Here is a 22,973-nt window from a genome sequence, read left to right as displayed (position 1 = left end):
CGTGAACGCTGGGGTCCGCCAGGGCCTGGCCCCCTCTGGGATTGTTCCAGTTGCCCTTGGAGAAGTCCTCTCCCCAGGAGGCCATTCTGCCTGGTAACAGCACCCTCACCTGTTCCCACCTGCAGACTGAAGCGGTCGGGCCTGAAGGTGAGGTTCTGCACCAACGAGTCGCAGAAGTCCCGCGGGCGCCTGGTGGAGGAGCTTCGCAGCCTGGGCTTTGACGTCTCCGAGGGTGAGGTGACTGCGCCGCCCCCGGCCGCCTGTCGGCTCCTGAAGGAGCGAAGCCTCCGGCCACACCTGCTGGTCCACGACGGTAGGCCTGCCTGCCTGGGGCGGGTGGGGTGCAGGCGCCCTTTTCAGGCTGAGGGCCGGGGACAGCATCCCTCTGCCCTGGGCCCACCACTAGGGATGGCACAGAGGTCACACCTGGCTCCTGCTGCAGGCACTCAGGCCTGCGGGGTGGACATCTGGGCCGCGTCCACCCCCGGCCTCATGCTGAGGTCCTTAGGGGCAGGTTCCCGAGGCTCCTCAGAGGCAAACCGAGCTGTTTGGTCTATAATAGGCCCAGGGGGCAGGGACTGTCAGGACTGAGTAGAATCCCAGCTTCAGGTGTGCGTGGTGCGGGGAGGGAGGGAGGAAGAGGCCGATTGAGGTCTGCAGGCTTCTAACGTCCGGCGCCCGTGGCCTGAACTTTATTTGTGAAAACCAGCCCTGCTCTGTGGCGAATGGCACAAAGCTTGCACCCTGATCCATCTGAATGCAGGAAAAGAGCTACCGTGACCCACAGGGGGAGTCTCCTGGACCAATGGAGGGCAGTGCTGCCTGGTGCCCCCCGAGTATTAGAAGCAGACAATCCAGGACACATCTGTCCCCACCGAGCCCTCCCCTCTGCACTTAGCATTTTTATTTACTAACGGCTGGCAGAGGCAGGCAGGGTTTCTGCATCGTTGCAGCAGGAATGGGGCTCCCAGAGGGGGAGGGGCTCCCTGCAAGGCCCCATGGCTCTGGTGCCAGTCCAGGCAACATGCCCGGCCTTCAAACCATGCCTCTCAGCCCTTCCTCTGTGACCCGAGATCCCTGCCAGGGTCTTTAGAACAGCTCCTCAAAGAAAGAGAGACTTAGGAGAGAAATGCCGTCCCAGAGCAAAGGATGGAGCCGGCAGAGAGGAGAGGAAAGTTCAGCGAGTGCCTAGAAGGGGGAAGACCGAGAGCCGCTGGACAAGCAGGTGGCCCTCGGAGGGCTGCGGGGAGCCAGGCGCCTTCCTCAGCTCTCGCCCTGCGTCCGCGTTTCCATAGATGTACCCGTGTTTTCAGACGGTGAATCTTTTTTCAAGTTTTACTGTTGATGAATTTTCCCCACCCCACCCCAGCATTTTAATATGAAAAAACTTTAATGTACAGCGAAGCTGAAAGAATGTTACCTGGGATATTCGTATGCCCACCGCCTTGATTTTACCAACGACATTTGACTGTTTTCTTCATTACGCATCTGATGTCCCTCCATCCATCCGCCCATCACATCTTTTTGATGCAAAGTGAGTTGAGACACAGATACTTTCCCCAAACACTCCAGCACATCGGTGATTAGCAGGCGCTCTGGATCGGTTTACAGTCTTTTGATCTAAAATTTATGCTCGATGAAACGCAAACATCTCAAGTGCGGAGTTTTAACAAACGCTCACGTCTGTGTCCCCCAACCCCCAGCAAGACCTAGAACTTCACCCTCCCCCCGGAAAGTTCCCTCACGCCCTCCCCGGGCTTGCTGATCTGCTGGAAGGCGGCCGAGGGCTCAGAAAGCTGCCGCACCTGCGGTTACACTTGGCCACAGTGAAAGATCAAACTCGGCGAAGGAACGGGACGCGGGGGACAAGCTCCAAGAGACTCCGGGCGCGACCTTCCAGGCGCGACCTTCCTGGCGCGACCTTCCAGCGGTTTCGCTGGGACATGCTCAGTCCCCCCCACCCCGCAGTGATGCGTGACAGGACACGCGAAACGTCGTCACCCAGAGGAGCTCACCGGAGCCTCGTGCCCAGGACTTTAATTTAAGGTCGGCCAGGTGGGCGTGCGGTGCCCGCATGACTGACCGTGGCTACTCAGTCTCAGCGTCCCCGGAGGGCAAACAGAGGGCGCGGCCCCGGGCCCTAGGCCTGCGAAACCGCTCTCTCCAGGCCGAATGTCCTGAGGGCTCAGCTGACCCGTAGCTGGCCGGCGACCAGTCCCCAGGAGTCTTTCTGTGGGATGTGCAGGGCTTGAGCAGCCGCCGCTGGCCCACCCTTCCTCGCCCAGCGGCCTTGCGTGTAGGCTTCTTTCACCCGACGTGCTGTCTGAGACTCGTCTGTAGGGTTGCAGGAACCGGGGGGTTGTGCCTTGTGAACGCAGAGCAGCGTCCATTGAGCAGACGCCCCCAGCTTGCTTAGCCCGCCCCCCAGGTTTAGGCTGTTAGGAACAGCTCGGAAGACCGAACACCCCGCACAGTTCTTTCGGGTACGACCCAGGAATGAAGTCACTGGGTCCTTGGGTGGGGTGTGCTCAGTTTTATAAGCTGCCAGCCCTTCCTTAGGGGGTGGCATCAGTTTGCATTCCTGCCAGGCAGGAGACGGGAGGGGCCACGTCACCCCTCTCCCGTCTCTCTCCACAGAAGTCCGCTCAGAGTTCGATCAGATCGACACGTCCAACCCCAACTGCGTCGTGATCGCAGACGCAGCAGCAGGTTTTTCCTATGAGAACATGAACAAAGCCTTCCAGGTGCTCATGGGGCTGGAGGACCCAGTGCTCATATCGCTGGGACAGGGGTAAGTCGGTTCCAGGGACAGTTGCCTCTGGGTCTCTGACTTGCAGAACCAAGGAGAGAAGGTGCGGGAACGTGGGCGGGTGGGCGCCGGTGGCTTCCTTTTCCCTCCCTTTAGTTGCTTTTCCTCTTGATGTCTTCCCTCCTTCCCTCTGTAGCCTTACAACCTTCTGCAAAGCGTAGGACCGGGCCTACCTCACTCGCGGTCCGGCCGTGGTCCAGGCACAGTCCCAAGGCACCGCTGACGTCCTGACGTCACTAGAAAACAGAACTAAGACGCTCTGTTACAGCTCATTCGTGTTAAATCTTTTTTCTTTAAAATTGTCTCTGATTATTAAAAGTTATTCCAGATCATGGGCAGTAGTCAAATAGATATGTTGTTGAAAAAGAGAAAAATGTGGGATCCGCTGCTCTTGCTTCGTGATTCTGTAGCAGACCCCAAAAAAGGCTTATTTGTCTTACAAACAGGCCACTAGCGGGGTCTCCAGCTGCTGGGGTTCTGAGTGGAGTGAGGGGTTGAGCACTCGGAAACCAGAGAGAGGAACCGACAGCTTTAGGGCCTGAGTCACAGCTTCTTGGGACGGCCCGAGGACCCACGAGAGCTGTTCTCACGTCGAGTGGGGGCCGCTGGTGGTGAGGGGCTGTCCTCCCCGGACGCAGGGCCCAGTGGTGGCCTTGCTGGGGCAGAGCGTCCCGCTCCAGACCCCGACACAGGGTGATTTACATCGGGCATCTGTTTGCACCGGGAGCCGGAATTGCCTCTGTAATTTCCTCTGTCACTCGGCCGTCAGAAAATTAAGCTGTTTACGCGGCAGACTCTGGAAGGTTAATGGCTCTGGTGGGAAAGGTCAAGTGATCATTTTGAAGGGAGGCCACGCTGAGTAATCGAAAGAGCAGAGGAGCAAAGCATCTCCCGCTTTTTCCTGCCTTTCCAGCTCCCAGCTCCTTCTCTGTGGCTCGGGACGTGGCCAGGCCTGCCGTGGCGTTTATTACGCCAGTCACAGAAGATAAATCTACCAAATCTCTCGTGTGTGGGGAATAACCTGGGCTTTTAAAAATTAACTTAGGCTCTTGAATTTACTGTATCTCCAAGAATGTTTTCAGCTAACAGACGGCCTTCAAGGCGCCTTCCTGTTTTCCTGCATGAATGATAAATAAAGAAAAATCCTGAGCACTGTACAAACAAGCCCAGGTTCAGTTAACAAAAGAACTATTAAGGTTTCTAAGTTTGATTTTGGACGTTACCTTTTTCTTTAGACTCTAAAAATTCATGTAACAAAGAAGGTTTTTTTTTTAATTTAAATTTTATTTTTTTAAATTTATCTTTATTGTTGAAAGTATTACAGATGTCCCCCTTTCCCCCACCATTGGCCCCCTCCACCACCCACCCACCCCCTTAATTTTTATTTTTTAATGACAGTTTACATTCAATATTATTTTGTATTCGTTTCAGGTGTAAAAGACAAGGTTTTAATTGTGTGTTTTAAGCTGCATTTTTAGTTTTTTCCTCCCATCAGGACTAAACTTAAACAAGAAGGTACAGGCTTCTGTCTCTTTGGAGGAAAGGACTTGGGGTGTGTGAGACGGCACGTGCCTCCGGCTGTCCTGGGGGGTTTTCCCCTGGGGGGGCACCGGCTCCTGCCTCCTCCAGCCAGGCCTGGGCACCGGCCAGAGGCCCGCAGCACCCTCAGCTCCAGGCAGAGCTGCGCCTGTTGCAACGGGGTGGCGTGGTCTTGTCATTTTTTCCTGTGGCTTCCGGGGAAGGCACCGCCCCCTCTGCCCTTCCGGCAGCAGTCACGGGGCGCAGGGCAAGGGAACCGGGGGGTGCTCTCGGGGCTTTGCCTACAGCGGCGCCTGGCCCAGGGGTCCTCAGCAGGTGCTGCTCATCCGTCCGAGAGGCTCCCAGGCCCAGACGCCTCCTTCCCCTCCCTTAGCCTCAGGTCTCGGCTTTGCTGCTCCTTCCCCAGGCCGTCCTCCGTGTCCCTGTCCCCAGGCCGTCCTCCGTGTCCCTGTCCCCAGGCCGTCCTCCGTGTCCCTGTCCCCAGGCCGTCCTCCGTGTCCCTGTCCCCAGGCCGTCCTCCGTGTCCCTGTCCCCAGGCCGTCCTCCGTGTCCCTGTCCCCAGGCCGTCCTCCGTGTCCCTGTCCCCAGGCCGTCCTCTGTGTCCCTGTCCCCAGGCCATCCTCTGTGTCCCTGTCCCCAGGCCATCCTCCGTGTCCCTGTCCCCAGGCCGTCCTCTGTGTCCCTGTCCCCAGGCCATCCTCCGTGTCCCTGTCCCCAGGCCGTCCTCTGTGTCCCTGTCCACGGCCCGTCCGACCTCCTCAAGCCCAGGGCGCAGGGCACAGGGTCCCGCTTATGGCTGCCCTCGCCCTGCCCTTTCATGCTGCTCTGTGGACTTGTCTTCTTTCCCACCAGACCGGGAGCCCCTCGGGGGGAAGCCTGGTCCTGGGAGTCCCTGAGTCCTGAGGGGACTGTGAGGTGGCTGTGTCCTAGACATCTGGGGACCAAGTAAACGGAGCCAGCCACAGCGCCAGTGACCACAGGCCCCACACCCAGCATCGCCGCTTTCCCGCGGCCAACTTTGCTGTGCTCTGCCGTCCCCACGGGTCTGCACCCAGCTGAGGAAACTGCCCACCACAGCGGTTTTGGTTTTTGTTTTTTTTTCACAGAGGTTTTTATAGGAAAGGGTAAGATAAAAGGAAATTTTTACAGGCTGTATAAATACAGAACACACATCCGCAGACTGGGTTTAAGACAAACGCAGTGACAGACCCTAAGCCTGTGTTTGGGGTCACCCTTTAAAAGGGGGAGCACTTGCCGGTCCTGACTCCCAGGCGCCTTCCTGAGCCTGAGTGGTGGCCCAGCTGGTCCAAGACCCTGATGCAGAGGCCTGGGGGCCACTCGGAGGCCAGTGAGTCCTATCACACGGGAGATGCCCCCATGGCTTCAACAGATGGGCTCAAGGCTCTGAATCCACCTGGCAGGGCAAGCGTCAGGGACCCAGCCCTCGTCAAGGCCCAGGGTTTGGCTGCAGCCCCTCGGCCCTGCCCTGGTCCAGCCCGCAGGCTGCCACAGCGGGGAAATGCAGAGCCAGGGCAGAGAGTGCCGGCCCACCCGAGTGCTGGGTGAGTGGGTGCTGGCGGGCAGCGCAGGCTCCTGGAGCCTTTGAGGCTTCGGCAGGGCAGAGAGGGGCAGGCAGGGCCCTGGGCGCAGGGAGCTGGGGTAAGACACAGCCTGGGCAGCTCCTGGGGAGCTGGCTCAGCTTTCACGGTTCAAACAGGCACAGAACAGGTTCCAGCCCCACAGACTGGAAAGGCCCGCATTCGTTCCCCTCCCCCCCACCTCAGATCTTAGCGCCTATTTCTCACTCTCGGTCTGGGTGACCAGTTCTTTCTTCTCTAATTTTTTTCTAGCGGTTTCCCATACTAGGCATATGTTAAGAACTTTGCATGCATTATTTTGTTCAAGCCTCAGTACCATCCAGAAGTAGGTTCTGGGGTTTTTTTGGGGCCCATTTTACAGATTAGGAAACTGAGGCCCAGAGGGCTTAAGCAACCAAAGTCCCACAGTTACGAAGACGTGAAGAGGGGCTTTGGATGCCGAAGCCAGCGTGCCTCGCTGTTCTCTCTGGCCTTGTGAGCACATGTGGTTTAAAGCGTCCCAAACTCGAGGGGCCTGGGAGGGGAGAGGGTAACTGGTGAGGTGGGCTCCCCGGGAGTCCAGCCATCCAGTCCCCAGAGAGCCAGGGAAGACCTGGTTGTCTTCTCTCAAAAGCATCTGGTGCCCACGGAGCCCGGCACGTCTCCTGACCTCTGGCTGATGGGGCCGGGCCCAGTGGAACTAATGGTTTTCTCCAGGCAGCAATCAGGGGTTAATTATTAGCAGTTAGGGGTTCACCACATGCTCTGTGGACCTGCTGTTCTTTCCCCGAACACAGGTCTCTTGTCTTTCTCTGTTAGCAACTGGACCCATCTGCCCCTTGAGTCCCCCGTTAATCACATGGCAGAGTCCCCACAAAGCGGGTAGCAGGGGGCCATTCTGACCTCGAGCTGCTGCTGGCCCACTGTCTCCAGCGGGGCGTGGTGGCCGCCACGGGTCATTCTCAGCAGGGCATCTGGGCTGACCCTCGCCCCGACTCGGCCCTCCAGGCAGGACGGGGCAGTTTCTCTCAGCATGTCCCAGGGTCTGGGCCCAGCTCACCCCGTCCCTCTGCTCTTTTCTAGACGCTACTACAAGGCGACCTCTGGCCTGATGCTGGACGTTGGTGGCTACATGAAGGCTCTCGAGGTACCTGCCCCGGGTCTGCCCGAGCCCTCACCAGATCTCAGGCTGCCTGGGATGTCTGAGTCTTTCTGGAAAAGGGGGTGTCCTATTGGGGGCCTTCATGCCGAGCGACCCCTGCTCTGGAGCTGGGCCTCTCAGCTGCCCCGGTCACTCTGTGCTCCCCTCCCTCTCTCCTCCGCACGCCCTGGGCTGACCTGCCAGCCCTCCCAGCGTGCTCTCTGCCGCCCTCCTCCTGGACTCTGTCAGTGTGGACCGCCCGCCTCACTCCTCACCCGAGTCACCTGCAGCACCTTGAGCTTGACCTGTCCTAACCGGACTCCTTCCTGACTCCCTCCCCCAACTCAGGCCCAGGTGGGGCTCCCCAGTGTCCATCCGACCCACTGGTCAGCTGTCCCCAGCCCAGGCCCCTGCCCCGGGTCAGCCCCTGACACCGCCCATCCTCACTGCTCCATCGGCTCCTGCCTACCTGCACTTAGTGGGAGGGACGGACAGACGGGGAGTGGAGCTCTGGACCTTTTCTCTCGGAGGCTCGGAACAGAGCGGGGGTGGGCTGGGGAGGAGGCGGGGGAGAAGCGAGGCTGTGAGCGAGGACACCCGTCAGGGTGGCCCACGCGATGCCTCGAGACTTTGCCAGCTGGGGGCACCTCCCACTACAGTGGGTGTTTGAGCAGATGGCGGTTCCTGAAGGTGGGGCCGGAGCACCCTGGGCGGCCCGGTGTGGCACCACTGTGCTCGTGCCTCTCAGATGTGCCTCCAGCTCACGTGTCCCTCCCCTGGAGGCCCCTGGCCCCCGGGCCCACGTTTGGGGCAGTCTCGCCTGGTTTCCCGGAGGGAGGCCTTTGCTGCAGGGCGGGGGTCCTGTTGCCTCGTCCCAAACCCACGCCGTGTCCTTCCGTCCTGCAGTTCGCCTGCGGAATCCAGGCCGAGGTGGTGGGGAAGCCTGCTCCAGAGTTTTTCAAGTCTGCCCTGCGGGAGATGGGGCTGGAGGCCCACGAGGTAGGTCGCCCCCCGCAGCTGTGTCGGGAGGCCCGGGGCCTCACGGGGCCGCCCAGGGTTGGAGGGCTCAGGCGGCCTTGCCGGCCGGGCGGCCACATGTGGACCCCCCACCACGAGGGCCGATTTGGCTGGAAAGGGGGAAAAAGACAGCGAAGGAGGCCCACGGAGTGATTTAACCTCCGCAGTTTCATGTAAGAGTGAGAACCAGATGCCTGTGGCTTTTTCTAGGCGACGTTCGCTTCTGAGAGGGCAAGGCTGGCAAGTCCCTCCAGCGCGTTAAACGTATTTCACTGGGAGGACAGCGTAGGCTGGGGTGAAAAGACCGTGCGTCCTGCCAGCTTCGCAGCATCACTGTTCTGAGACAGATGGCCTTCCGAGCACACGTCTATTTAAAAAGAAAAAAGAGCAGTTGCGACTTTAGCGTGCACAGTGCCCCCTGCAGGTCGTGCGGCGTTGCTTCCCTCTGCGGGGTTTCCTGAGAGCGCGGCTGGGGACGCTGCCCCGGGTCTGCAGCCGCCCAGGGCTGCCCTCTGCCTGTCTTGGACCTGGCACCCGGGGGCGGTGTCAGGACCCCGAGGCCTCCTTCCTGTCGGACCCGAATTTCCCGTGAGTTCCAGTCCAGACCACCGGTCTCTCTCGATGCTCAGAGGAGGGCGGCCCACGGCCACGGAAGTCGAGTCCCCAATAGTCACGAAGGGCGGAGGCACAGGGTCTCGGGGTGCCCGGGAAACACCCAGGAAACGCCCTGTGAGGCTGGTAGAGAAGAGAGCTGTGTGTGAACCAGTGAGGACGGCAGGAGTCCACAAGCCGTCGCTTCGCGGGGAAGAATTTATTTTTTATTGTGACAAACCGTAAACATACACGAAAGCAGAGAAAATGACAGCGACTCCCCCGTATAACCATCACCCAGGCTCAGCAGCTAAAGGGCTTCACCAAACTCCCTTCTCCCCTTTTCTTGTTCTTAAAAAATTCACTTGCGTCTTTACCCTTGCATGTTAAAGCAAATCCAGACTGGCTGTCATTGTGTCCTTTCCTGCTGCAGCACTGTGCCTTTCCAAGGAAAAGTTCCTTTAGACACAACCGTGCAAGGCTTCAAAGCACCCGGCACGGCCACGGGGCACAGAAAGACGCGCGGCCTCGCGAAAGACAGAAACATTGCGAGTTGTTCACGGCGGGGGGGCGATAAACAGAACGTGGCGCGTTCAGTCGCTGGGGCGTTTCAGCTAGAAAAAGACGAAACGCTGACAAACGCCACAGTGTGGGTGGGAAACGTGCTAAGTGACAGCAGCCAGTCACCAAGGCCCCACTTTATATATTACAGGATATTTATACAAAATGTCCAGAATAGGCAGATCCATAGAGACGTAAAATAGACGAGTGGCTGTGGCGTGGGCGGGGGGGGCTGCTTCATGGGCCTGAGGTCTTCTTTTGGGTGGTGGAGGCTGGGCCTCGATCGGCACTGGGCATGTACGTAATGCCACTGACGTGAGACTTTAAAATGCTTACCCTGGTAGGGCCAACGTGTATGTTATCACAATGGAAAAAATCTACCCGCCCCAAATCAGTAGCAATTCCTTAGTAGTCTCTAATAGCAGCCCTTTTTTTTATTATTCCAGCCCGTATTTAAATCTCCCCGACTGTCTCAGAAATGTTCTTGCACGTCGATGTGTTTGAATCAAATCCAGGGAAGGTCTGTACTCTCCTTGCCTGTGGCAGTTTTGTCTCTTAAATCTCTCTTTTCAGCTTTCATCACGAAATATCTCAGCTGTCTGTGCGAGTAGGGACAAGGGCAGAATGAACCCCCGTGTCCCGGCCACGGAGCTCCAGTCACGATCCACAAATAAACCGCGTCTAAAAATGGTTTTTCACTGCTCGTTTGGAAGTAATTTCACATTTACAAGACAGTTGCAAAAACAGTGCAAAGAATCCCCACATGCGCCCCGACCAGCTTCCCTCTCACATGCCGGCCGGTCGTAAAGCAATTACAAATTAGCGCCCATAAGGCTGCTCGTTAACCGGGGACCGTCGGCAGCCGTCCCACCAATGGCTTTCTAGCGTTTTAGGGCCACTTGCGTTTAGTGTTTCGTCCCCTGGTGCTCTTTGCTGCGGGCGGTTCCTCCGTCTGTGCTTGTCTTCCAGGTCTGTGGTGTTTTTGAAGAGCGCTGGCCACTTATTTCGCTGGGTGTCCCTCAGTTTGGTTTGTCCTGATGTTTCCTCGTGATTTAATTTTAGGGTACGCGGCTTTTGGCAGGAATCTCACAGAAGCCATGCTGTGTGTGCCCCCTGGGTACGTCCCGACAGGAGGCAGGTGACGTTCCCTTTGATCCTCTCTGGAGGTGCTGGGCCAGGGCTCCCCACCAAGAAGCTACTATGTGTCTCTTTGTAACTAATAAGTATCTTGTGGGAAAGCCTGGAGGCTCTATAAATACCCTCTTCCCCTCCCGACTGTAGCATCCAGTGGTAATTCTCGCCCGAAACAGTATTACCGTGCTCTTCGCCAAGTGGCGATTTTGTGTCCGGCGTCCCACCTGTTTATTGACTGAAATTTACTGTAAGGGAGAGCTTTCCTTTCTCTCCCATTTCCTTACTTGTTCCCGCGTGGACTCAGAATATTTGTTTTTATTTCATGAGTTACAGCCCATTCCTGTTGTTATTGATTCTGCTGCTCAGCTTGGCCTGGGTCTGGCTGCCAGGCCCCTTGAATTTTTCGAGCCACTTTAATCAATAAAATCGTCCCCAGTCATTTCCCCGGGCAACTGCTCTCCCCAGACCCGGACCTGCTCCCACCGCTGGCGAGGTGACAGCCTGCCCGGGAGTGCGCATCGCCCCTCAGATCCCTTCTCATTCAGCCTTTTTCTTCGATGCCTGGACATGGCGGGGCCCCGGTTTTGCTCTAACAGACTGGGATTCAAACCTCAGAGGGGAGCGGCCCTTTCTAGGAGTCGGTCGTAAGGCAGAGAATAACCTACCTTAAAGGTCCCTTCGAGAAAGACCCAGTTCTCGTGATTTAATGCCGCTGAACCAGCGGGGGGTGGGGGGGTTATGCTTCACCCTAAAGCCCAGATGATGTGAAGGTTTGGGCAGTTTTCCATAATCGTGAGAATTTCCATCGGTTGCAAATGGTGCAGGTTTAACGGAAATGGGGACTGTCCCAACCAGGGTGCTTGGTTAGTACCCGGAGCTGGATGCACTCGTCTCACAGACGAGGAGCCCGAGACGTGGGGAGGAAGGACCAAGGGGACTTTGAGCCCCACGTGTGCTGGGTGCACCGGGTTCTGTCACGTGTCCTTTCGTTTTGTGAAACCCTGACTCCGGCCCTGTCGTAGGTACTTGCATTTCCGTCCTGAGGTGGAGACAGGGTTTCTCAGCCTCGGCACTGTCGACATTTGGGGGCCGGATCGTTCTCTGTGGTCAGGGCTGTCCTGTGCCCTGTAGGATGCTCAGTAGCATCCCTACCGGGTTGTGAAGCCACAGATGTCTCCAGACATTGCCACATGTCTCCAGGGAGCAAAATTGCCCCAGTTGAGAACCATAGCATTGGGGACAGTCACAGAGAGTCTAGCATTAAACCCAAGATTACACTGCTGATGATTAGTGAGGCTGGGACCCTGTCCCCTCCAGGTCCCTGCTGAGCCCCCGTCTCAAGGAAGGGCCAGCAGCCTGGGGGTGGGGGAGCAGCTGCTCCGGGCAGAGCCGGGGACCCAGAACTGCGTGGAGTGTGGCCTTTCTCAGGAGACCTCATTAGCGCTCAGACATCCCCTGTTAGAGTGGGTCTTCCCCTGGCACCTGGGATGGCCCAGAGGACACCATGCCGGGCAGACACATATTTAAGGACCAGTAAATTTGTTTGTTTGTTTTTTAATATGTTTTTATTGACTTCAGAGAGAGGGAGGGAGAGAGAGAGACAGGAACATCAATGATGAGAGCCATCAATCGGCTGCCTCCTGCACGCCCCCTGCTGGGTATCGAACCCACAACCCGGGCATGTGCCCTGACTGGGAATCGAACCAGTGACCTCTTGGTTCATGGGTCGACTCTCAACCACTGAGCCACACCGGGTGCGTGTGAATCTGCTTTTGAACCCAAACCAGAAAGGCTGCCTGCGGGGCTGTGGTGCCGTGTACAGGGCTGTGGCGCCCGCAGCTCCTGGGCCCCGTGTCGGCGGGAGTCCCACCTCTCGGCCTCCCTCCCCCTCTTCCCCTATCGCAGTCAGAAAGGAGGTGCAGCCCAGGCCTGACAGGTGCTGTTTTTTTATTTCCCCCGGCAGCGCACCTCTTGACCTCTATCTTCTCACCAATGATTTTTTAAATCCTAAATGATTTGGCGATAATTGCTCCTCCTCGTGTGATTATTGCCCTTCACCGATAGTAAATCTGTGAGCTCCCCGGGGCCCGAGCACATTTGGTATTCGGAGCCCACACACTGCCCAGACAGGCCTCACTGCCCCGGCTGCACACAGGCGGCCCCCCCACCCGGCAGTCCCCGCACCCACAGTCCCCCACCCAGCAGTCCCCGCACCCACAGTCCCCCCACCCTGCAATCCCCGCACCCACAGTGCCCCCACCCTGCAGTCCCCGCACCCACAGTCCCCCCACCCGGCAGTCCCCGCACCCACAGTCCCCCCACCCTGCAGTCCCCGCACCCACAGTCCCCACCCTGCAGTCCCCGCACCCACAGTCCCCACCCTGCAGTCCCCGCACCCACAGTCCCCACCCTGCAGTCCCTGCACCCACAGTCCCCCCCACACACACACACACCGCACCCAAGGCCCCTGCACCCACTCTCCTCCAACCTCACCCGGCGGGCGCGGGGCTCGGCCTGGGCTTGGGCAGTGGCTCATCGGCAGAATCACAGCTGCTGCTCCTCCAGGGCCCAGATCTCCCCGGCGCCACCGCGTGGGCCACATCCACAGACGTCCTCGCCCAGGGGGCCCGGAGTCCGTCCTCAGGGGGAGGATTTCTGTTGCCCCAGGGTGTGTGCATGAGCCCAAGTGAGCAAACACAGAATGTTACTGTCCCCAGAAGCAGGGAAGGGGCAGGCATGCCGTGTAATAACTGGAAGACTCGCTTCCGAAGGAACCTTCTAGCAAAGTGCCCGGGAGCCTTGGAGAGCAGTGGCCAGGGCCCCCGGTTGGATCGCTGACACCGCCCAGCGGCCCACCTCACGGTCTCAGGGCAGCTCCCCGAGGGGGCAGAGCAGAGCCTTCCGCTGGGGCTTAGCCCGCCCAGCGCCTGGGCCGGGCACCTGCCGCTCCGCCCCCTCCCAGGTGAGCCGCGCGGTTGCCCCGGCGACCCGGGCGCTGCGGGCGCCTGAGAATCACCTGCGCCTGCCCTGGGCTCTGCTGCGGCCCCACTTCAGGGAACACACGTTGCCAGTTTCTTCTCCGGTGACTGACGACTTCCACACGGCTGCTGGGAGCGTGGACACAAAAATTAGGCCTAGTTGGGTTGGCACCATTTTCTCCAACATCAGTCATTCTAGAAAAAAAAAATTCTGACTTTTACCATATCTGGGTATTAGCCACAGGCACTACTGTTTACTTAAAGTTTCTTTACATTGGTTCATTTTTGAACTTAAATAAATGTATTTTGAAAGGAACTTTTGATCACTACTGTAAGTGAAAAACCAGAATCACTCACTTAAAGAGAAAATTCTCAAAATAAATACAAAATGATTACGGTAAAAATGTATCAGTCCTCGTCCTGCGTAAGATTAAATACTATGTTACCAGTGTGCACAACTCGCTGTGAAAACATGGGATTATGTGGAGGGAAGGTCAGGAAGAAGACAGCGAAACGTCTGACGTTTAGAACAGTCACTGGGAGGCGCGCGGTTTATTTCAGCGCTCGTGCGCCTTGCGGTGGGCTGTGGCCACGAGCAGTGTGATGCCCAGGCTGTGAGCGTTCCTGTGTGTGTGTGTGTGTGTGCACGCCTGTTTTTATAGGTAGCACCTCCACTATTGAAAGCAAAAACCTTTTAAACTGTGACCTTCAAAGATTTGCCAGAGGTTCTCCTGTTCCCACAGAGCCAGGATGGGCAGGACGACCTGGCTACAGAGTGTTTAGTCACAGGTACAGCTCAGCCCATGTCCACGGGGAGGCAGGGCAGTGTCAGCCCCCAGGCTTCTAGTCAACAGGGTGATTGCTACCCCGTGCAGTCTGCAAGACGACTTTAAACGCCAAACCGAGCAGTTTATTATGTCAAGGAAGAGGAAGGGGCTCAGGAGCTAGGATTGAGCGTCGACCTAGGATCCAGGAGATGGCGGTTCGATTCCCCGTCAGGGCACATGCTCGGGTTGCGGGCTCGATCCCCAGGGAGGGGCGTGCAGGAGGCAGCGGATCTCGGCACAGGACCGGGACCTGCTGACGGGCCTTCTCTGTGCGTTTCCCTGCATGACAGGCCATCATGATCGGGGACGACATCGTGGGCGACGTCGGCGGGGCCCAGCGGTGCGGAATGAGAGCGCTGCAGGTGCGCACCGGGAAGTTCAGGTGAGCGCCCCGCGTGGCCGGCCCCCTGCAGCCTTCCTCCCCGGATCCTGCGGTGGCCAGGCTTCTGTTGTTTTGTTGACCAAAACAAAGGCGGTTATTCTTTCCAAGTGGGTTTTATGTGACCATCTTCCAAGACAGCCTGGCTGCCCTCCCGCGGCTGACAGAGGTGACCTAGAGCAGCTTTTGATACTGGGGCCGAGCCTCAGATCGGATTTGAGTAGGTGCATCACCTGGAGGGAAAATGGCAAAGGCTCCGGCCGTCCCAGGCTGCTGCCCGCAGCCAGGCGGTGACTTTGGTCCGTGCTCCTCCGGGTCCACGGTCGCGTGGCACCTGTGTGTGCGCGACCGCCGAGGGGCCCTCTCTGCCGCTGGCCACTCTCAGAGCCACGCTGCCCCACGGGAGCCACGGGGGCAGGTGGCTGTGGGCCCGAGTGTGGCTGGTCGAGGGAGACGTGCCCTGGATTCATGATACACACGAGTTCACAGACAAGGGGGAGGCAGAATGCGAGAGCGCTCGCTCATAACTTTCACACTGACGACAAATGCTGGTGTCTTATGGGACTTTACCTGCTTATTTTTATTTCTGTTACTGTGGCTACTGCAAAGTTCCAGCTCGTCAGGGCTCAGTGCTTTCCCTGGGCAGCGGGGCCCCTGCACCGCCCCCTCCTCCCAGCAGAGGGCACTGTGGGCGCAAAGACGGCACCTTGGCCTGGGCAGGGCCCAGCTGGACAGTCGTAGGAGCCTGTGCTCTGCGGCCCCCCTGGGACTGGAAGTCCGCAGGGCCCAGCTCCCCCGTCTGCACAGCCGCCCCGAGCGGGGCAACCCCGCATGCCCCCAGCCTTGCTTCCGTCCTTCCCTCCCCTGGGCGGCCGAGCTGACCGCCTGTGTGAGCCCAGGCCCAGCTGCCTCTTCTACTCCTCACCTGTGGGTCCTGAGCCTCAGCCCCGTCAGTGTCTGGACTCTCATTTAGCCCATGCATTCCCAGTGGGGGTGATGCTGTTCCCAAAAGGACCCAAATTTTTCTTGGGGATGAAAATCCTTGGCTATTACAGTGGCTGGTCATCTTCCAAAGGGCCACAGTACATAGACAGGAAGGGTGGTGGGCACCTGCTCTGAGTGTGGACCCTGTGGTCCTCTGGGGCTGCCATCCTCCACCCCCACTCACCCCGGGGCCACAGGCCTGGGCATGGGCACAGGCTCAGCCAGGCGGGAGCACGCGGAACTCCTGGCCCCAGCGATGGGCATGTGATCTGAGTCGGGCCAGTGAGCTGGCCCAGGATTTTACAGAGTCCCTAGGACAGTGGCCAGTGAAATACGAGCTGAGGAGTACCAGTCGCAATCGCTGTCGCCCCGGGGAAAACCCTGCCAGGAGGGGAAGTGACCACAGGGGAGAGCAGGGCCTGGGGACAGAGAGAGACCCCGAATCACACCGTTTGAGTACCTGGATCAAGCTCTGCCTGAAGCGACTCCACCTCCGGCCCTTTCAGTAGAATGGGCCAGTGACTTGGCACTTTTGTTAGTGATGTGGCAGGATTACGGGAGGATGGGGCCAAGCCGTCTCGATCTCCCTGGCCGGTCAGCTGATATGTGGTGTGCAAAGTCCAGTTCCCCTCCTGCCTTTTGCCAGGGCCAGAGAGAACCCTTCACAGTGGCCTTTGGCTCACACCACTGCGAGCTTTCTCTGGGCTCTGGCGAGTGCCGGAAGGGACCTCATTTAACCTGGGAGGAAACCGTGCCCATGAAGGTGTGTCCAAGCCGTTCCAGAATAGAACGGGCTGCCCGGAGAGGAGTGAGTCCTTGTCACTAGAGATGACCTGTGGGGGCTGGTAGACCTCCTGCTGGGAGGCTGGAGAAGGGACCTCAGAGGCCAGGGCTAAATACAGCCTCTGACCAGCCAGAGTCCGGTGACACTGAATGGGCACCTGTCGGTGCCGGTCGTTTCTACACCTGTGGTTCCGAGGACCACCCGGGAGGCTGGTCCTGCCTCCTCCACAACCCCCGTGATCGTAAACCCTAGATTTCAGTGTCACCAGCAGTCATTTGCAGATGTGGAAACCAAAGCCCAGACAGGGTAGGGGCCTGGGTACTGCCGTCCAAGCCCTGGCCCCACCCCCGTCACCTCCTCTCTGGGTCGTGGCTGTTGGCGGCAGAGCCGGAGCCCAGCGGTTCAAACCACAGGTGCAGGCGCAGGTGTGCAGGGATTTCGGCAGCAGAGGCTGGAAGGGAGGACACCCCCCCGTCACCGACGATTCCGTTATGTCTGTGTCTTTGGATGTCTTCTAAATTTTCTACAATGAAAGTGTAACACTTATCAGAACAAGAGCTATTCTTTGAAGTACACTTGCGTCCCCCCTCCCCTGTATGTTTGTGAATTTGGGGGATTGTTAAACAGAAAAGCCACCCAAAAGTACAACTTTATTAGTTAGTTTACAAACAGAACCCACCCCGAGGACCTCAACACTGCTGGGCCTGAGCACAGCTTCACCCAGAGCCCCAGTGCCCAGCCGGGGTCCCTCCTCACGGACAAGACTGTTACGGAAACGGACTCCTCCATGGAAGCACGGCAGCCCCAGGCTGGCCCGAGAGCCACACTGCCGCCTCCCTTACTTGCCAGGACATGGCCTCTGCCGTGTTTTTCCAGGAGGGATCAGGGCCGGGGACTCTGGTCCCCGTGACTGTGACCCCGAGGCTTCTCTCTGGCTTCCCCATAGCATTCCCTCTTCCCGGTGGCAGAGCTGTGGTCTCATTTGGTCCCACACTCACACACCCAGGTCCCACACAGCGCCTCGCACACACGTGTGCCCACACACTCGTGTACACATCTGGACCTGGGGCCGGGTGGCCACCTAAGGGAGGGATCCCAGCCTCAGGAGCATGGAATGGGTACCTGGGGCCATTGTCTCTGGACTTGCAGACTGCAGACCCCAGGATGGGGTCAGGGTGTGTCTTGGGGCACACTTGGGGAGGTGGTGGAAGGTGCACTGGAGGCTCCCCTTGCTGCAGGGCCAGGCCAACCTGGACCTGTCACACGAAGCCAGTCCAAGCCCACCTGGCCCGTGTCATCTGAGAGACACCTCTGGCGCCGGGGGAGGGAGAGGCCTGGTGAAGACCGGGGAGGGTGGGGCAGGGGTCAGTGTCAGCCACAAGACCCGCTGCTCCGGAGGAGGGTCCCAAGGGAGCCTACCCCTCCTGTTTCCCCTCCACATCCCCCCTTGTTCCCCACTCCCTGCCCTTCGTCTCTGACACCTCTTTCCAGATCTTTCAGGGTCAACTTTCCTATTCCCTTCTTCCTCGCACCGCTTTCTGCTGAGGCCACTGGGGGTGCCCTGCTGCCAGGTCCCAGGCAGGCCAGCCAGGTCGGAGCCACAGGGGGCCAGGACGCGCAGGCCCACACTGGCTCACACACAGCCCCACACCCTCTCTCCTTCCCCGCAAACTGGCCCTGTGGGTCCTGCCTCTGCGAGCCAGGCCCTGGGAGCTGTGTGCCCGGGCCTCCTTGAGCTCACCCACCCACCCCTGGCCCTCACCCCTCCCCTGCCACCTTTGGTGGGTGCTGTCAGTGAGGCGTGGAGAACACAGAGGTGCTGGGGGCGGCGGGTGTCACCACCGGCTGCCGTGGGAACCTGCTGGCAGCCGGATCCCAGGGTTTAAAGCAGGCGGAGGGGCCCAAGTCGGACTCCCAGTTCCTTTCTTCTCCAGCTGGCACCTTCTTGGGGGAGGAGCCTGAGCATTGGGTGCTCTTGGTGTGGGGGGCTCCCCACTGTCCCTGTGCACGGAGAGGCTGGGTCTCTACTCAAGGAGGCAGACCACAGCCTCTCCAGCCCTCCTGCCCCTGCAGGTACGTGCCCTTGACGGGAATCGAACCCGAGACCCTTTAGTCCTCCGGTTGATGCTCTAACCACTGGGAACACCAGCCAGGGCTCCATCACGCCCTCGGCACCCCGCTGGCCCACGGCCTCCCCGCCCCAGAAAGCAGGTTAATAATATTCACCACCTCTCTGGAGATGAGAGAAAACCGCGTCTGCTGGAGGGGCCACGAGTCAGAATTAACGGCTGATGAGCGTCCTGATATCCAAGCGGGAAGAGAGTGGGGCTCGGGGCTGTGCTCACAGGGCAGCGGCCGAGCTGGACACAGGCTTCAACCCTGCAGGCACTGCCTGTCACCTTGCACCTCCCGCCAGGGTCCTCTCTAAACCAGGCCTAGCAGACGGGACAGGACACACGGCCTCCAGCCTCGGGAAAACTCCGAGATCATGGGCACCGCCCGCCCTCCAGACTCCCAGGTGCCCCGGGGCCTGCGGCGGGCTGCCCGGGGGGCGAGGCCCCACTGGCTCGGCGCAGGACTGGCCCCAGGAGCTGGGAGGAGGGCCCGCAGCTGATTAATATGCTATACGCTTGGGGTTTAATTGGAGCATAATTGTCATCCATATGCCTGTTAAGGTAATTACACTTATAAACCTAATATAATCCATAGCTCAATGGGTGCGGAGCTCATTAAGGCAGCCGTAATTAACATTTACAAAAAACCGTGCAATTACGGGAATATCCTTTAAGCCGGCCTTCCGAGCTGGTAATGAGGCGCCCCCCCATCCCCCCCACCTCCCGGAGCCTTCGATTCGGCACCTTGGCCTCTGGCCACGGGGATCGGCCCTCACCTCACTGGGGTGGGGTCAGTGCCCACCGTCACCACCCCAGGGCTCTGAGATGGGCACCAGACTGACGGTGGGGACACTGGGTGGGGGGTGGGGACCTCCTGTGGTCCTTGCGGCGCTGTCCTCTGGGGCAGGTGCTCCTTTGGACAGCAGCACACGGGGCAAAAGCAGGTTTACAGTTGTTCGTGTGGAACATAACGCAATAATTAATCAGTAACAATACAAGAATAAGCTGTGTTCCAGGCACTCACAGCTGTAAACCGAGCCTTGCGCCCCCGTGTAACGGGGACGTGTGCGCCGGTTACATTAAATGACGCGCTTTGTAAAGCGCTCGGCGTGGTGCCTGCCGCTCGGCAAGCGCTCAGTGAAGGTGCTGCCGATGGGACGGGAGCCCTGGAGGAGTGGAGGGCACAGGGGCAGGTGGGGTGGGCCAGGTGGGGGCAGGCGGCTGAGTCAGGGCCACGTAGGCAGGACTGCGGCCCTCCAGGGTCTGGGCTGTCCCCCCTCTGACTGGTTGAGAGCCCCGTCCGTCGCCATCGGTGGCGCTGTTCCCGGCATCGTTTTCAGGGCTGTGTCTTGCTCCGTGGGTGACACACGGTGTTGTCACGGTGTCCACTCCTTATCGGTGTAGACGGGGCTGCCCCGAACGTTCCCTGAGCGTGGCTTCGGACTTATTTGTGATTTTTGCATTAAGATAAATTCTCAAATATGGACTCGCCGGATCCAAGCATGTGCCACGTGCGAAGGTCTGGTGCTTGTGCAGAAACCACCCCCCCACCTCAGCGGCGCCCGGGCCTGCATGTGGCCGGCGCTGTGTCTTCACATCCTGGCCAACACGAAATGCCCGTGAGCGCGTCACCATCTGAAAATAATGTCCCCGCTCACAGAAAAAAGCGGCGCCGCCCGATGACTAGTCTAAGGGTATTTCGTCTTCCTGGGTCATCGGTATCTTTCCCTCCGTAAATTGCGTATTTATATCCTGTTTCATTTCTCATTGTATGTTTTTTAAAACCGAGGCTTTTCGTTTAATGAGAAATCTGCAGCTCATCAAGGATGGAATGCAGAATCTGTGGCTCGTTTGCTCTCTGGAGAAGATGCCGCTGTTTTCTCTGTAATCCCGTCAGACGCCGAGGCTGAAGGGTGCTGGCAAATTCATTTCCGGCAGCAAGGACAGGCCCTCGGCGTTTACGGGGACCCGGGCCCAGGGAACGACATCTTAATCCCAGTTGCTCAACGTTGTCAGGACGCCTTAGGTCACGTTGACCAGGGTGTGAATCCCCAAATTGGCCGCTTTCGAGCACCGACCTTGGAGTGTCCTTCAGCCTCTCAAACCTTCCCTTTCTGGGCGGTGGGGCTGTGGGATGAGTTCCCGCCTTCCGTCGCCCTGCCGTGCACAGGAGGCCTCGGTGGATGGGTGCGCCTCCTACTGCGCCTGACACATAGTAAGCGCTCAAAAGACTAAATCAGAGGGAAAAGCTGCTTTCGCCTGGAAGGGGGCATCACTTGCGGGTATTTGTAAAGAAGTGTTTAGTTGTTGCTGATGGAAAACTGCCATGAGCTGTGGGAGAGGCTGTTTTTTAAGTGCTGCTGGTGCTGAGTCGGTCTCGTCCCTCGTCAGGCGGAGGAAAGGAGGGAAGGGTCCGAGGACTGCCTCGGACCGGCTGAGGCTGCGTGGACTGCGCGTCCACGCGCTAATTACATCGGGAGAGAGAAGAAAGCCAGCAGGAGCCCTTGGAGTGCCCAGTCCGAGGTCTGTGGCTGGGGAAGGAAAGAGAGAAATCCTGTAGCCGAGTGATGGGCAGAAGGGGGCTGGAGTTTGCCGCCAATTTTCTCATCAGAACTGCTGGTGTTCACTGCGTATTAAGGCAGATGCTGTCTTAACCCCATTTTGCAGATGAGGAGACTGAGGCACAGGGAGGAAAGTGATGTTCCCAAGGAAGCACAGCTGGGAAGCAGAGCTCGTTGTGGACACGGTCCTGTGTGACAGGTCTCTGAGGTCTGTGACGACCGAGGGCCATCCCCACCTGCCTGCCCAGGGTGCACGTGGCCCTGTGTTCTTGTGCCAACTGGACCGCTGCACCAGCCGCCTCGAGGGCCACTGCAGCTGCGTGGCCACCTGGCCCCAGAAATGGGCCCGGCGACTCCCCAGCCCAGCTCTCGGAGGCTTTTCTGGGGAGCGGGAAGCACGGTGACACTTCTGGAATCCGAGCCCCACGCCTGGAGCTGGAAGGGCCTCCCGTGTCCGTCCTGAGTCAGTGTCCTCCAGCGGCGCCGGGTCGCTCCCATCTTCCCCCTGCGCAGAGTAGGCCTGTGTGCGCCGCGCCGTCCCCGCAGGCGTGGGCGTTGCCCTGCGTGACCCCCGGTTGTGTCCCACTTCCCAGGTGAGGCAGAGGGGGGTGGGGAGCGCAGGTCCCTTGTCTGAGGCCCCACCAGTGGGTCGGCCCTCAGCAGTCCGACGGCGGAGGCCGTGCTCCGGGCTACTCCGCCCTCTCGCGATTGTGGGCAGGCCCAGCCCCTCCTGCGGGTGGACGCGCTTGGCTTGTGTGTGTCCGGTTTAGACACAGAACCTCCTGGACCAGCTTGCAGGAAAGGATGGGGCGGGGCCCGGGCTGGCATGCTGGTGGGCCCTGCGGGGCCGGGGCAGCGGGCGGGGGCAGGGGGCAGCGGGCGGGGGCAGGGGGCAGCGGGCGGGGTGCTCACCACGCTGCCGGGCTCCCACCGCCTGCCGGACACAGGACCACACGGCTCAAGCCCCACTTTTATTTTGGTAGAGCTTTGGGTCCCGTTTACATGTTTTGTTTTTTCTTTACGGTCCCAAGTGTGGAGCCCAGCAGAGCACAGATGTCTCACCGACAAAAATAGCCCCAGTGCGAGCAGCGCTCTGCGGCCAGACATTCTCAGGCTCTCGGCAGAGCCACGTTCCCTTGCCAAGAGCTCTTTGGGAGGATGTTTAGAAAAAATGTCAAGGCGTTCATTTTTCTCTCGACCTTTCCGGGGCCTGAGCGCTGGAAGTAAAAGAAGTTATAAATAAAGACGCAGCCAATGGCCAGGCCTGGCCCTGCTCTCCCCGCTGGCCCCCGGTGGTTTCCCCCAGATGGTACGGAGCAGGAGGGTCCCCCGCGGCCCCGCCCCTGAGGGAGGAAGGTAACAATGCTTCCCGATATTGGAGCGACAGCGAGGTTTCCACCCCCTGCAGCAGCAAAGAGGAGAGGCTGGCGGGAGAGGGGAGTGGCGGGAACAGGGGCAGGGGACTTGAGGGGGCGGCTTCCAGCAAGGAGGAGCCGTCCGAACACGCGTGTGACTTGTGAAGGTTCGCCAGTCTGCCCTGGAGTTTGGAGGTGTCGGTTCTTCGGTTCGTTACTGCTCCGGCGGCACCGCCCAGAGCAGTAAAGAACTGGAGGCATCAGGGTGGGTCCAAGGGCACCTGCCCTGTCGCCTACCAGCATCCGCTTTCCTGCCCTCCCTGGCTGTGGGTCCCAGGCTCCCGGCCAGGGGGCTGGCTGGCTTCCCCAGGGCCCACACCCTTCCCAGTTGCCTGCTGAAAGGAAGGCCACCCACCAAGGCCACCGAGGGGGATGCTGGTGGGCCAGGGATGTAACCGCTGGGAGAGACGCCACATGTGGGCCCCGGTCTGCCCGGCCTGGAGTATTCCAGGCAGCTCTTTGCGTCTTAGAGGACCCCCTCCTGTGAGTGTGGGGGAGGTCGGTTCTTGGAAGTGCTGAGTTTTACTGCACTTGGGTGCCCACCCAGGTGTGTGCCACCGGC

At 59.2% G+C, this 22,973-nt stretch overlaps 1 protein-coding gene across 2 annotated transcripts in view; it reads left to right on the top strand.

Moving 5' to 3' along the window:
- Positions 1–22,973, top strand: part of LHPP (phospholysine phosphohistidine inorganic pyrophosphate phosphatase) — a 51,138-nt gene that overhangs the window by 9,453 nt on the left and 18,712 nt on the right. For both annotated transcript variants that reach the window (XM_081158665.1, XM_081158664.1), the window contains exons 2-6: positions 126–313; positions 2,638–2,791; positions 7,009–7,072; positions 7,973–8,065; positions 14,465–14,556. In XM_081158665.1, coding sequence (XP_081014791.1) covers positions 126–313; positions 2,638–2,791; positions 7,009–7,072; positions 7,973–8,065; positions 14,465–14,556 — 591 coding nt within the window. The remainder of the gene's footprint in view (positions 1–125; positions 314–2,637; positions 2,792–7,008; positions 7,073–7,972; positions 8,066–14,464; positions 14,557–22,973) is intronic.

The sequence above is a fragment of the Miniopterus schreibersii genome, assembly GCF_964146895.1.
Source record: "Miniopterus schreibersii genome assembly, chromosome: 14".
NCBI lineage: Eukaryota > Metazoa > Chordata > Mammalia > Chiroptera > Miniopteridae > Miniopterus > Miniopterus schreibersii.
The sequence above is the reverse complement of the archived record's forward strand: the minus strand, read 5'-3'. Positions and strand labels throughout refer to the sequence as shown.